General features: G+C 49.0%; 1 protein-coding gene across 1 annotated transcript in view; it reads right to left on the bottom strand.

Moving 5' to 3' along the window:
• Positions 1-12,755, bottom strand: part of LOC137532241 (von Willebrand factor A domain-containing protein 5A-like) — a 144,670-nt gene that overhangs the window by 41,867 nt on the left and 90,048 nt on the right. The window contains exons 8-10 of the mRNA XM_068252534.1: positions 5,790-5,878; positions 3,224-3,368; positions 2,188-2,267 (exon numbers count right to left, since the gene is read on the bottom strand). Of these exons, the coding sequence (XP_068108635.1) occupies positions 2,188-2,267; positions 3,224-3,368; positions 5,790-5,878 (314 nt within the window). The remainder of the gene's footprint in view (positions 1-2,187; positions 2,268-3,223; positions 3,369-5,789; positions 5,879-12,755) is intronic.

Raw genomic sequence — 12,755 nt, 5'->3', positions numbered from 1 at the left:
TAGCTTAGATAGGAATATGCCCCCCAGTATAGGTTAGATAGGTATATGCCCCCCAGTATAGGTTAGATAGGTATATGCCCCCCAGTATAGGTTAGATAGGTATATGCCCCCCAGTATAGATTAGATAGGTATATGTCCCCCAGTATAGGTTAGATAGGTATATGCCCCCCAGTATAGGTTAGATAGGTATATGCCCCCCAGTATAGATTAGATAGGTATATGCCCCCCAGTATAGGTTAGATAGGTATATGCCCCCCAGTATAGATTAGATAGGTATATGCCCCCCAGTATAGGTTAGATAGGTATATGCCCCCCAGGATAGATTAGATAGGTATATGCCCCCCCAGTATAAGATAGGTGAAGGAAGGTGCCCGCCCCCTGTGTGGGGAGAAGATTGCCCGGGGGAGGAGCCAGAATAAAATGATGGAGGCGCCAGCCGCGCTAATAAGGGATGCGGGAGCTTTATTCCTCCCTCCCTCCCTCTGAATGCCCCTCACCTGCGGTGAATGTGTGCCCGACTCCCCCATGAGTGTGTGCGCAGCGGAGCGGTAGGTCCTCTTACCGCAGATCAGGCGCACCAGCAACTGGAGTCTCATGCTTCCTGTGACGTCATGGTAAACAGGAAGCATGAGACTCCAGTTGCTGGTGCGCCTGATCTGCGGTAAGAGGACCTACCGCTCCGCTGCGCACACACTCATGGGGGAGCCGGGCACACATTCACCGCAGGTGAGGGGCATTCAGAGGGAGGGAGGGAGGGAGGGAGGAATAAAGCTCCCGCATCCCTTATTAGCGCGGCTGGCGCCTCCATCATTTTCTTCTGTCTTCTCTCCCCAGCCGGCCGGGCCATGCGGCAGCCCCACTTCCGGTCCCGGTGCAGGGGGTTGTTCTAGACACTCAGAACAACCCCCTCCGTGCGCCACTGCTTTGATGTATATCATTGTCTGTATCATTATGTATCCCTGGTTTGTTTTGTTACATTGTACAGCGCCACGGAATATGTTGGCGCTTTATAAATAAATAATAATAATAATAATATTGCCGAGAGCTGGTTGGGTAACCTTTCATTTATGCTGTCATCAGGAATCTGCATAGGGAGGGAGGGAAGGAGGAACTCGGGAAGGGAAGTGAGCCGCCCCTTCATCATCAGGTGCCTGTAGGCAAGCTGTCCCGTGCTGCCCCCCTCTTAGTCCCGGCCGCTGGGGGGAGAGGGGGAAAAAAAAGATCGAGGCACCAGCCCGGGATGCGTATGCGGCATCGATGGCCGCCGCTATTAAACTTCTCCCTCCCTCCCTCCCTCCTAATATGCCCCCCAGTGTCCGGACGGTACAGAGAGGCAATGGTAGGAGTTACAGCCCGCTCCGCTGCCCATTTGTTTACTCTGCGGGGAGGAAGGGGACACTGGGGGGCATATTAGGAGGGAGGGAGGGAGAAGTTTAATGGCGGCGGCCATCGATGCCGCATACGCATCCCGGGTTGGTGCCTCGATCGTTTCCCCCCCCCCTCTCTGCCCACCCACTCTTACCCTCCTCCCCACCCACTGGCACCATCACGGGCCTCCCCTTTCGGGAGAAATTAATATAATTATTAATTAAAAATATTTGAAAAACTTTTTGGTGGGCGTGTCTAGGGTAGTTGGGGGTGTGGCCATGGGTGTGGCCTAAGTGTCCCGTTTTATAAACGGGACACTTAGGCCCGTTTATAAAAAGGTATGTAAAGGTATGGGAGGTATGTAATTTGATCATGTGCTAAAGCAGGAGGTGATCACAGCAAATCAGAGCTTTGCGAATCTATCAACTGATCAAACAAATCACATGCTCCTCCATGACTTCTCCTAGACATGACCATCACTAGCAGTCATTGGCGAATGAAAATTGGATGTGTGTACACACCCTAAAATGTAAGTGGGCTTTTTTTGTAATATACAGAGACGAAATGGACTGAATCACTGCTTTCTGGCATTTTCTGCCTCCTTCAGACTCTGGTCACCAGACCTCCCCCGTAGGTATTCCACTAGGCAGACCCAAGTTTCCCTCCTTAACAAAGTTAATTAAAAGATAACAAGGCGAGATAAGCCCAAACTACACAATTTCCTTGTCCAGTGCTCACCAACATTGGAATATCACTTCTTCGGTGGACAGACCGATTCATTTAACTTGGAGAAAGAAACCGAGTGAGCTGTAAAGTTACCTGTGTTTCTTAGCATTTTTCTGAACTTCATCAATCACTTCCTTTGTGTTTCCGACTTCTCCATCCGTAAAGAGGAATAGCTGGGAAGACACATGGGGGGAGCTCAGTCATGTCATGGGAGGAGCACACATGGGCGGAGCACAGATTCATGAAGAGAGGTGTGCAGGTGCATCATGGGAGGAGCACAGACACATCATGGCAGGAGCGCAGACATATAATGGGAGGAGCACAGACACATTGTGGGAGGAGCACACACATGGATGGAGCACAGATACATGAAGAGAGGTGTGCTGATGCATTGTGGGAGGAGCTAAGTTAGATTGTGGAAGGAGCACAAACATATCATGGGAGGAGTACAGACACATCATGAGAGGAGCTCAGACATGTAATGGGAAGAACACACACAGGAGGAGCACAGAAACATGAAGAGAGGAGTGCAGATACTTTGTGGGAGGAGCATAATTGCATTGTTGGAGGAGCCCAGATATATGATGGGAGGAGCATAGACACATTGTGGGAGGAACACACAAATGGGCAGAGCAAAGATATATGAAGAGAGGAGAACAGATGCATCGTGGGAGTAGCACAGACCTCATGGGAGGAGCTAAGACATATCATGGGAGGAGCACAGACAGGCAGAGCACAGATACATGAAAAGAGGTGTGCAGATGCTTTGTGGGAGGAGCATAATCGGATCCTAGGAGGTGCACAGACAAGATTACTAAATATGGCTCACCCTGCTCCTGCAGAACCCCTGGGCCCGCATTAATTACTCTTCCTTTTTTTTTTTTTGCAGCACGCAGCTGAAACTCTGGATGCCCAAATTAGCCACCTAAACCAGCTGCCTCGACACAGACACATGGGAGGAGCTCAGACATATTATGGGAGGAGCAGACACATCATGGGAGGAGCACAGACATATTATGGGAGAAGCACAGACACATCATGGGAGGAGCTAAAACATGTCCTAGGAAAAGCTCAGACACATGACGGTAGCAGCGCAGAGGCAGAAATCAGCCGCCTCAGGCGACTTTACCTGACGAGGATGGTGAGGTTTCTCGGCCGTGCTGTAGATTTTTTTTAATGGTTGAAGAATTTCTGTTCCTCCAAAGTCGGCTTCCATCTCATTGACCTTCTTCACGGCCTCCTCCATGGACTGCTGGGTGTACTCCACACTCTCTCTGGGGGATAGTTATTTATTTTAGTATTTATACATATTACACAGCACTGTACAGAGTATATAGTCTTGTAACTAACTGTCCCTCAGAGGGGCTCACAATCTAATCCCTGCCATAGGCATATGTCTCTATATGTATCGCGTAGTGTATGTATTGTAGTCTAGGGCCCATTTTAGGGGGAAGCTGTAATAGATAGCGGAGATACCGCCACAGAGACAAGCGGCATGGCAGCTATCTCCGCGTATCAGCCAGCGGCCTCTGCTCACAGGTTAAGGGCTACGCTCGCGCGCGCCGAGCGGCAGGACCTTTATGCATCTAGGAGGGGAGTCAGCTGATCCTGCGGTCAGCTGATTCCAGCCAGCGTCCGGATTGGCTGAGTGACTTGGGCGGCGCTGTGGAGCATGGTTGGGTATATATAGGACAGGCCTGTCAGTAGCTCCTCGTCTGCTGTTGCAAATGCTGTCGTGTTAGCACTCAGACCTTAGTCAGATCTCAAAGTGTGCTAGAACCAGCTGGAGCTGGGGATCCACACTTAGCCAGATTCTGTTGATAGCTTAAAGTACTAATTGCATTGTTGATTTGTTATGACTTTCTGCTTACTCTGACTATCCTCCTGTTTGTCGATTCTGTACCTCAGCCATCTGATTCATGTTGCCGACCCTGCTTGTTATTGACGCTGAATCAGTCTTCCATTTCTGTACTGTACCTGTCCGCTCGTTGCCTACTCTGCCTGTCTGACCTCGCTACCCGCACCAGTGGGCCTAGCCACTGGTGAGGGAAATTACTGTCTGTATCATCTACTCCTAGGCTGCAGTACTGTCTGTATCATCTACGCCTAGACTACAGTACCGTCTGTATTACCAACTCCTAGGCTGCAGTACTGTCTGTATCATCTACTCCTAGGCTGCAGTACTGTCTGTATTGCCTACACTTAGGCTGCAGTACCTTCTGTATCAACTACGCCTAGGCTGCAATACAGTTCGTATCACCTGTTCCACAGGGGATCGTTAGTGCAGTACTAATTGTATTACTCCTCCTTGTGCTGTGCACCCAACACTACTAGGCTGCAGTACTACCTGAATCACCTGCTCCACAGGTGATCAGTTGTTCAGCTCTGGTTGTATTATCTTCTACTTGCGTCGGTGCTTCCAACACTCTCGGCTGCAGCACGGTCTGACTCACCTGCCCAATAGTGAGTACCGGCTGCAGTACTGTCTGGGTCACCCGCTCCTCGGGTAAACCCGCTCATCCTAATTACTGTTACACCAAACACTATCTCACATTGGTAGTCTTGTATCTGGCTATACTAGCATTTTTGGTGATACTGTAGATCACCAATAATCAGAAAATCTGTTAGCTGACACCAATCATTACAGAAGCCAATTAACTTATCGGTATGTTTTTGGGACGTGGGAGGTAACCGGAGTGCCCGGCGAAAACCCACGCAGACACGGGGAGTACATACAAACTCCCTGCAGATACTGACCTGTCTGGGATTCAAACCGGGGATCCAGCACTGCAAGGCGAGAGGGATAGCCACAACGCTACCATGCTGTCCCAAATAATACAAAATAATGATACAAATAATGAGGACGCAGCTGAAAGTACAGCAGGAGACAGTGAAAGGGGATGTCATTCCTCCAAGTGATAACGCTGTAGGGATGGCCCTGCCTAGGAGAACTCACAGAGAAGCATGTGATCAGTTTGATCAGCCAACAGATTTGTAAGGTTCTGATTTGCTGGTCATGACATACCTCCCAACTTTTTGAGATCATTTAAAGGGAACCAGAGACGCTATGAAGAAAAGATTTTATACATACCTGGGGCTTCCTCCAGCTCCATACGCACGGATCGCTCCCACGCCGCCGTCCTCTGCTGCCTGCAACTACAAGAACCGGCTCCCGTCACTGACGTCATCGGAGCCAGTCTAGCGTAGAAGTGCACCCTCTACGTATCTCTCCAGTGGCTGTTGGAGAGATACGTAGAGGGTGCACTTCTGCGTAGCTGGCTCTGATGACATCAGTGACGGGAGCCGGTTCTCACAGTTGCAGGCAGCGGAGGACGGCGGCGTGGGAGCGATCTGTGCGTATGGAGCTGGAGGAAGCCCCAGGTATGTATAAAATCTTTTCTTCATAGCGTCTCTGGTTCCCTTTAAATGATCTCAAAAAGTTGGGAGGTATGTCATGACCAGCAAATCAGAACCTTACAAATCTGTTGGCTGATCAAACTGATTACATGCTTCTCTGTGAGTTCTCCTAGGCAGGGCCATCCCTATGGGTAGCACTTAAGGTAAAATTGCCTCGGAGTAAGTCAGAAAAGAGAAATAGCCGCTGTTCTCAAAGTCCAGTCCTAATTGTCTAAGAAGAAGGTGGTGAACAAAATGGCGTTACTCAAGCCAACCGCTGAACAACTCAGTTTACTCACGGGAAGAAAGACTCAAAATGAGAGCCAAATCCATAGATGTTGAGGTAACAGCCGAGGGGTAAGCTCTTTAGTAGAAGAAGCAGCGTCTCCTGGAGAGGAAAGTCAGAGGACGGGTGATTGGAGGAGCCGAAGAATCCACCAAATACACAAAGACACAAATTCCAGCTCACAGTCTTCACAACGCAAAGTGCAGAACTATCACATTGTAATAAATGGGGCTGTGAGGACAGATAGCTATAACATAAAGGTAATATGGCCAAATGTAGGATAACTGTGTAACAGGAAGCAAATTACATGGCCTTGTCATGATTTTGCCAGCGGAGTGCCCCCGATTCTTCACTACATCGGGCTGAGGTGAGGTGTAGACAAGCCCTTCATACATCACAAAAGCAAGGGGGTTGATTCACTAAGGGCTGCTTCAGACGGATTTCTTAAGGACATCTGGCGGTGGAATGTTAAACCGATGCGAAACGCTTTTCCACTATTGAGCAGAAAAGTGTTTGACATCAGTTACCAGCGTTCCATCATTGCATTGCATTTTGAGTCTCTTAGGGGGGGACACGTAACCATACGAACGCAGCCACTTCCATGCATTTGAATGGAGCAATAGTTGACAACATCGAAACAATGCTTTTGTTGGCCATTGAAACAACACAAGTACCACCTCCTTCTGTCCTCCTTTGTGACTCCTTCTGAAGGCTTCTTCCTCTTTCAGTTCGCCGTACCACCTCTGCCCCCTGTGCCTCCTTCTGTCCCTTATGTGCCTATTTTTGCCCCCTTTTGTGCTTCCTTCTGTCTCTCTTTGTGCTTCCTTCTGTCCTCCATTGTGCCTTCTTCTGTCCCCCTGTTCCTCCTTCTGTCCCCCTCTGTGCCTCCCTCTGTCTCCCTTTGTGCCTTCTTCTGTCCCCCTTTGCCTCCTTACATCCCCCTGTTCCTCCTTCTGTCCCCCTCTGTGCCTCCTTCTGTCTCCCTTTGTGCCTTCTTTGGTCCCCCTTGGTACCTCCTTCTGTCCCCCTCTGTGCCTCCTTCTGTCTCCCTTTGTGCCTTCTTCGGCCCCCCTTGGTACCTCCTTCAGTCCCCCTGTGCCACCTCTGTTCCCTGCATGTCCTTTTGTTCCCCTGTCCTTTTGTTCTCATTTGTGCCTCTTTCTGACGTCTTGTGCTACCTCTGCCCCCTGTGCATCCTTCTGTCACACTGTGCCTCCTTCTATCCCCCTTTGTGCCTCCCTCTGTCCCCCATGTCATGGATGATCCATGAAAAACACAGTCACAATTGTTTTTATGATCGCTGATTGTGCGTCACGTTAAAATTCAGATTGGATGTGTAGTTGTAATAGGAAGCAAAAGCCTGGGGTCTGGCCTGTTCTAATTGGATACACCTGCCTTTGTGGGATGACAATGTTTTTCTCTAACCATTTCAGCCCGTGGGGATTTTTCACCTTATGCATCAGAGCAATTTTGACCTCCCATTCATTCGCTAATAACTTTATCACCACTTATCACAATTTATTGATCTATATCTTGTTTTTTTCCGCCACTAATTAGGCTTTCTTTGGGTGGTACATTTTGCTAAGAATTATTTGTTATAAATGCATTTAAACAGGATTAATAAGAAAAAAATTCATGATTTTTCAGTTTTCGGCCATTATAGCTTTAAAATAATCCATGCTACCATAATTAAAACCTATGTATTTTATTTGCCCGTTTGTCTCGGTTATGACACCATTTAAATTTTGTCCCTATCACAATGTATGGCGCCAATATTTTATTTGGAAATAAAGGTGCATTTTTACCGTTTTGCGTCCATCACTATTTACAAGCTTATCATTTAAAAAATGTTCGTAGTATACCCCCTTCAAATGCATATTTAAAAAGTTCAGACCCTTAGATAACTATTTATGTCTGTTTTTTGTTTTTTTGTTTTTTTTTATTGTAATTTTTTTTTCCATTAAAAATTTTATTTGGATAATATTTTGGTGTGGGAAATAAACAGTTCATTTTTAATGTTATTATATGTGTAAATTGTAATGTAAAAAATATGTAGATGTAGTTTTACTATTTGGCCACAAGATGGCCACCTTGAATTTTTTCTTCCCTCCTTGTGCTTCTCGCTAAGCGGAAGCACAAGGGGGATGCAGAAATTTTTACGTGCAGAAAGACTGAAGCCTCTAGTAAGAGCACTTCGGTTTTTCTGCTGGGGACACGGATCGGTGATTGGGAACCATGTTCGCGTTCACTGATCCCAGGGCTACCGGGGGACACCGTGGGAGGCGCCGAAGAGCGGCACCGCAGCAGAGCAGCCGCCCGGACGTGAGCTTCACGTCCGGGCGTCAAAAATAGTTAATTACCTAACATGAAAGGGACATCATCAAGTCAGGCACTTCACACATAGGTGTGAACACCAGCATGAAATGAACCATTTGGTAGTACACTGCAAAAAGCCAGCCCTTAGCATGAAAGGACCACAAACTTAATGGAGCCACTGGGACCAGATATTAAATAGCCATATTCAGGGCCGGATTTAGCACTAGGCACTGTAGGCACGTGCCTACAGGCGCCAAGTGTACAGAGGCGGCAGACAGCAGCGCAGCAAATCTCTCCAGCTGTCCTCACTCACCATGACAGCGCGCCCCGCTCCACATCCGACCCTGCTGTTCATCGGGGTGTTGTATCGCAGCGCTAATATCCGCTGCAATGCTGCCCCACTCTGCACTGAATCTCTCAGTGCATATGCTAACAGAGCTCCTGCGACAGGGGAGAGGGAGGGGCGGTGTGCCCAAACTTCCGTCGGGACTCTCGGAGAGTGTGTAGCCGCTCAAGCAGAGCTTTCTCCCCGGACAGGCATGAGAGGGAACAGGCTTCACGCTGCTACAGCTCCAGCCGGAGAAAGAGTGTGGGATCCTCCTCCCTCTCCTCAAGGAAACTTCAAAGGCTGTCTCTGCTGTGCTGGTGAAGTATTTTTTTTCTTCTTTTAGCAGTTTGATTGTCCGGAGGTTAGGGGGGGATGGAGGGGGGTTGTAAAGTGTGTGTACATTGTATGTATGCGTGTTGTGTGTGCCAGGATGTCTGTGTGTGTCCACAGCATGTGTGTGTGTAGTGTGTGTGTGTGTAGTGTGTGTGTGTGTGTGTAGTGTGTGTGTGTGTGTGTGTGTGTGTGTGTGTGTGTGTGTGTGTGTGTAGTGTGTGTGTGTGTGTATAGTGTGTGTGTGTGTGTGTGTGTGTGTGTGTGTGCCAGAGAGTGTGTTTGTGTGCAGGGCCAGCACTACAATGTAGGCAAGGGGGGCATTACCCCCTGGCACCAGAGTCCATAGGGGCCCCCCAAGTGTATACCATTTTGCCCCTTCAGTTTGCCCCACTGCGGCCACCCGTGGCTTGTGTAACTGTGCTGTGTGGATAGTAGTGTGTGGTGAGTTGTCAGCTCAGCAGGCAGGGGAGGGAGGCAGGGATACATACGTTACCTATTTTGCATCATGGTTTACATGGTTCCCTTTCCGCCTGTTGGAACGCAGTGGCGCTCTCCCACGACGTGATGTCACATTCCAGCATCACATCGGGGAGAGCGCCGCTACTGTCTACCAGGCAGGACGAGAGCCATGTAAACCACAATACCTCCTTCCTGTGCTTGCTGAGCTGCTGACTTGCCCCACCACCATCCGCACAACACAGTTATACAACCGCGGGACACCATCCACACCACACAGCTATGCCCACCACCATACACACCACACAGCTATGCCCACCACCATCCACACCACACAGTTATGCCCAGAGCCCACCACCATCCACACCACACAGCTCATTTGTAGGGTGTGTTTACTGTCCTGACATTTTGGGGGGTGCTAAATTGTAAGCACCCCTGTAAAGCCTAAAGGTGCTCATTGGACTTTGGGCCCCTTAGCGCAGTTAGGCTGCAAAAAAGTGCCACACATGTGGTATTGCCGTACTCAGGAGAAGTAGTACAATGTGTTTTGGGGTGTATTTTTACACATACCCATGCTGGGTGGGAGAAATATCTCTGTAAATGACAATTGTTTGATTTTTTTCTACACACAGCTGTCCATTTACAGAGATATTTCTCCCACTCAGCATGGGTATGTGTAAAAATACACCACAAAACACATTATACTACTTCTCCTGAGTACGGCGATACCACATGTGTGGCACTTTTTTGCACCCTAACTGCGCTAAGGGGCCCAAAGTCCAATGAGTACCTTTAGGATTTCACAGGTCATTTTTGTTTCAAGACTACTCCTCACGGTTTAGGGCCCCTAAAATGCCAGGGCAGTATAGGAACCCCACTAATGACCCCATTTTAGAGAGAAGACACCCCAAGGTATTCCGTTAGGAGTATGGTGAGTTCATAGAAGTTTTTATTTTTTTGTCACAAGTTAGCGCAAATTGATTTTAATTGTTTTTTTTCACAAAGTGTCATTTTCCGCTAACTTGTGACAAAAAATAAAATCTTCTATGAACTCACCATACTCCTAACGGAATACCTTGGGGTGTCTTCTCTCTAAAATGGGGTCATTAGTGGGGTTCCTATACTGCCCTGGCATTTTAGGGGCCCTAAACCGTGAGGAGTAGTCTTGAAACCAAATGTCGCAAAATGACCTGTGAAATCCTAAAGGTACTCATTGGACTTTGGGCCCCTTAGCGTACTTAGGGTGTAAAAAAGTGCCACACATGTGGTACCGCCGTACTCAGGAGAAGTAGTATAATGTGTTTTGGGGTGTATTTTTACACATACCCATGCTGGGTGGGAGAAATATCTCTGTCTCTCTAGACTACTCCTCACGGTTTAGGGCCCCTAAAATGCCAGGGCAGTATAGGAACCCCACAAGTGACCCATAGAAATCTTCATAGAAGATTTTATTTTTTGTCACAAGTTAGTGAAAAATGACACTTTGTGAAAAAAAAACAATAAAAATCAATTTCTGCTAACTTTTGACAAAAAATAAAATCTTCTATGAACTCGTCATACACCTAACAGAATACCTTGGAGTGTCTTTTTTCTAAAATGGGGTCACTTGTGGGGTTCCTATACTGCCCTGGCATTTTACGGGCCCAAACCCGTGAGTAGTCTGGAAACCAAATGTCTCAAAATGACTGTTCAGGGGTATAAGCATCTGCAAATTTTGATGACAGGTGGTCTATGAGGGGGCAAATTTTGTGGAACCGGTCATAAGCAGGGTGGCCTTTTAGATGACAGGTTGTATTGGGCCTGATCTGATGGATAGGAGTGCTAGGGGGGTGACAGGAGGTGATTGATGGGTGTCTCAGGGGGTGGTTAGAGGGGAAATTAGATGCAATCAATGCACTGGGGAGGTGATCGGAAGGGGGTCTGAGGGGGATCTGAGGGTTTGGCCGAGTGATCAGGAGCCCACACGGGGCAAATTAGGGCCTGATCTGATGGGTAGGTGTGCTAGGGGGTGACAGGAGGTGATTGATGGGTGTCTCAAGGTGTGATTAGAGGGGGGAATAGATGCAAGCAATGCACTGGCGAGGTGATCAGGGCTGGGGTCTGAGGGCGTTCTGAGGGTGTGGGCGGGTGATTGAGTGCCCTAGGGGCAGATAGGGGTCTAATCTGATGGGTAGCAGTGACAGGGGGTGATTGATGGGTAATTAGTGGGTGTTTAGGGTAGAGAACAGATGTAAACAATGCACTTGGGAGGTGATTGGACGTCGGATCTGCGGGCGATCTATTGGTGTGGGTGGGTGATCAGATTGCCCGCAAGGGGCAGGTTAGGAGCTGATTGATGGGTGGCAGTGACAGGGGGTGATTGATGGGTGGCAGTGACAGGGGGTGATTGATGGGTGATTGACAGGTGATTGACAGGTGATCAGTGGGTTATTACAGGGAAGAACAGATGTAAATATTGCACTGGCGAATTGATAAGGGGGGGGTCTGAGGGCAATCTGAGCGTGTGGGCGGGTGATTGGGTGCCCGCAAGGGGAAGATTAGGGTCTGATCTGATGGGTAACAGTGACAGGTGGTGATAGGGGGTGATTGATGGGTGATTGATGGGTAATTAGTGGGTGTTTAGGGTAAAGAACAGATGTAAACACTGCACTTGGGAGGTGATCGGACGTCAGATCTGCGGGCGATCTATTGGTGTGGGTGGGTGATCAGATTGCCCGCAAGGGGCAGGTTAGGGGCTGATTGATGGGTGGCAGTGACAAGGGGTGATTGATGGGTGATTGACAGGTGATTGACAGGTGATAAGGGGATAGATGCATACAGTACACGGGGGGGGGGGGTCTGGGGAGAATCTGAGGGGTGGGGGGTGATCAGGAGGGAGCAGGGGGGCAGTTTAGGGAATAAAAAAAATAGCGTTGACAGATAGTGACAGGGAGTGATTGATGGGTGATTGGGTGCAAACAGTGGTCTGGGGGGTGGGCAGGGGGGGGGGGGGGGTCTGAGGGGTGCTGTGGGCGATCAGGGGGCAGACTAGGGTGGCTGCAGCCTGCCCTGGTGGTCCCTCGGACACTGGGACCACCAGGGCAGGAGGCAGCCTGTATAATACACTTTGTATACATTACAAAGTGTATTATACACTTTGTATGCGGCGATCCGGGTGCTAGTAACCCGCCGGCGCTTCCGAACGGCCGGCGGGTTACAGCGCGAGGTGAGCGGAGCCAGTCCCCGGCGGCCGATCGCGTCACCAATCACGCGATCGCGCCGCCCATGCCCGTACAAGGACCGCCGCCATTTGTACATACGGCGGTCCTTGCGGGGTCCACTTCCCAGCCGCCAATTGTATATACGGCGGTCGGGAAGTGGTTAAAGGGAACCAGAGACGAAGCACCCTCATGTATTTTACCATATTTATCAGTGGGAACATTAGAGAAAACACATACCATGCTTTCTGTTTCATTCTGCACTGCACAGCTTGTTTCTTATCAGACCTGATAAAATCCCTGACTGAGCATTCAGTCTGGCTTTGCTCAGGAATATTTATAGCTCAGT

This window comes from Hyperolius riggenbachi, chromosome 1 (genome assembly GCF_040937935.1).
Source record: "Hyperolius riggenbachi isolate aHypRig1 chromosome 1, aHypRig1.pri, whole genome shotgun sequence".
Taxonomy (NCBI): Eukaryota; Metazoa; Chordata; class Amphibia; order Anura; family Hyperoliidae; genus Hyperolius; species Hyperolius riggenbachi.
Note: the sequence above shows the minus strand (reverse complement) of the source record. Positions and strands in the feature narration are given on the sequence as shown.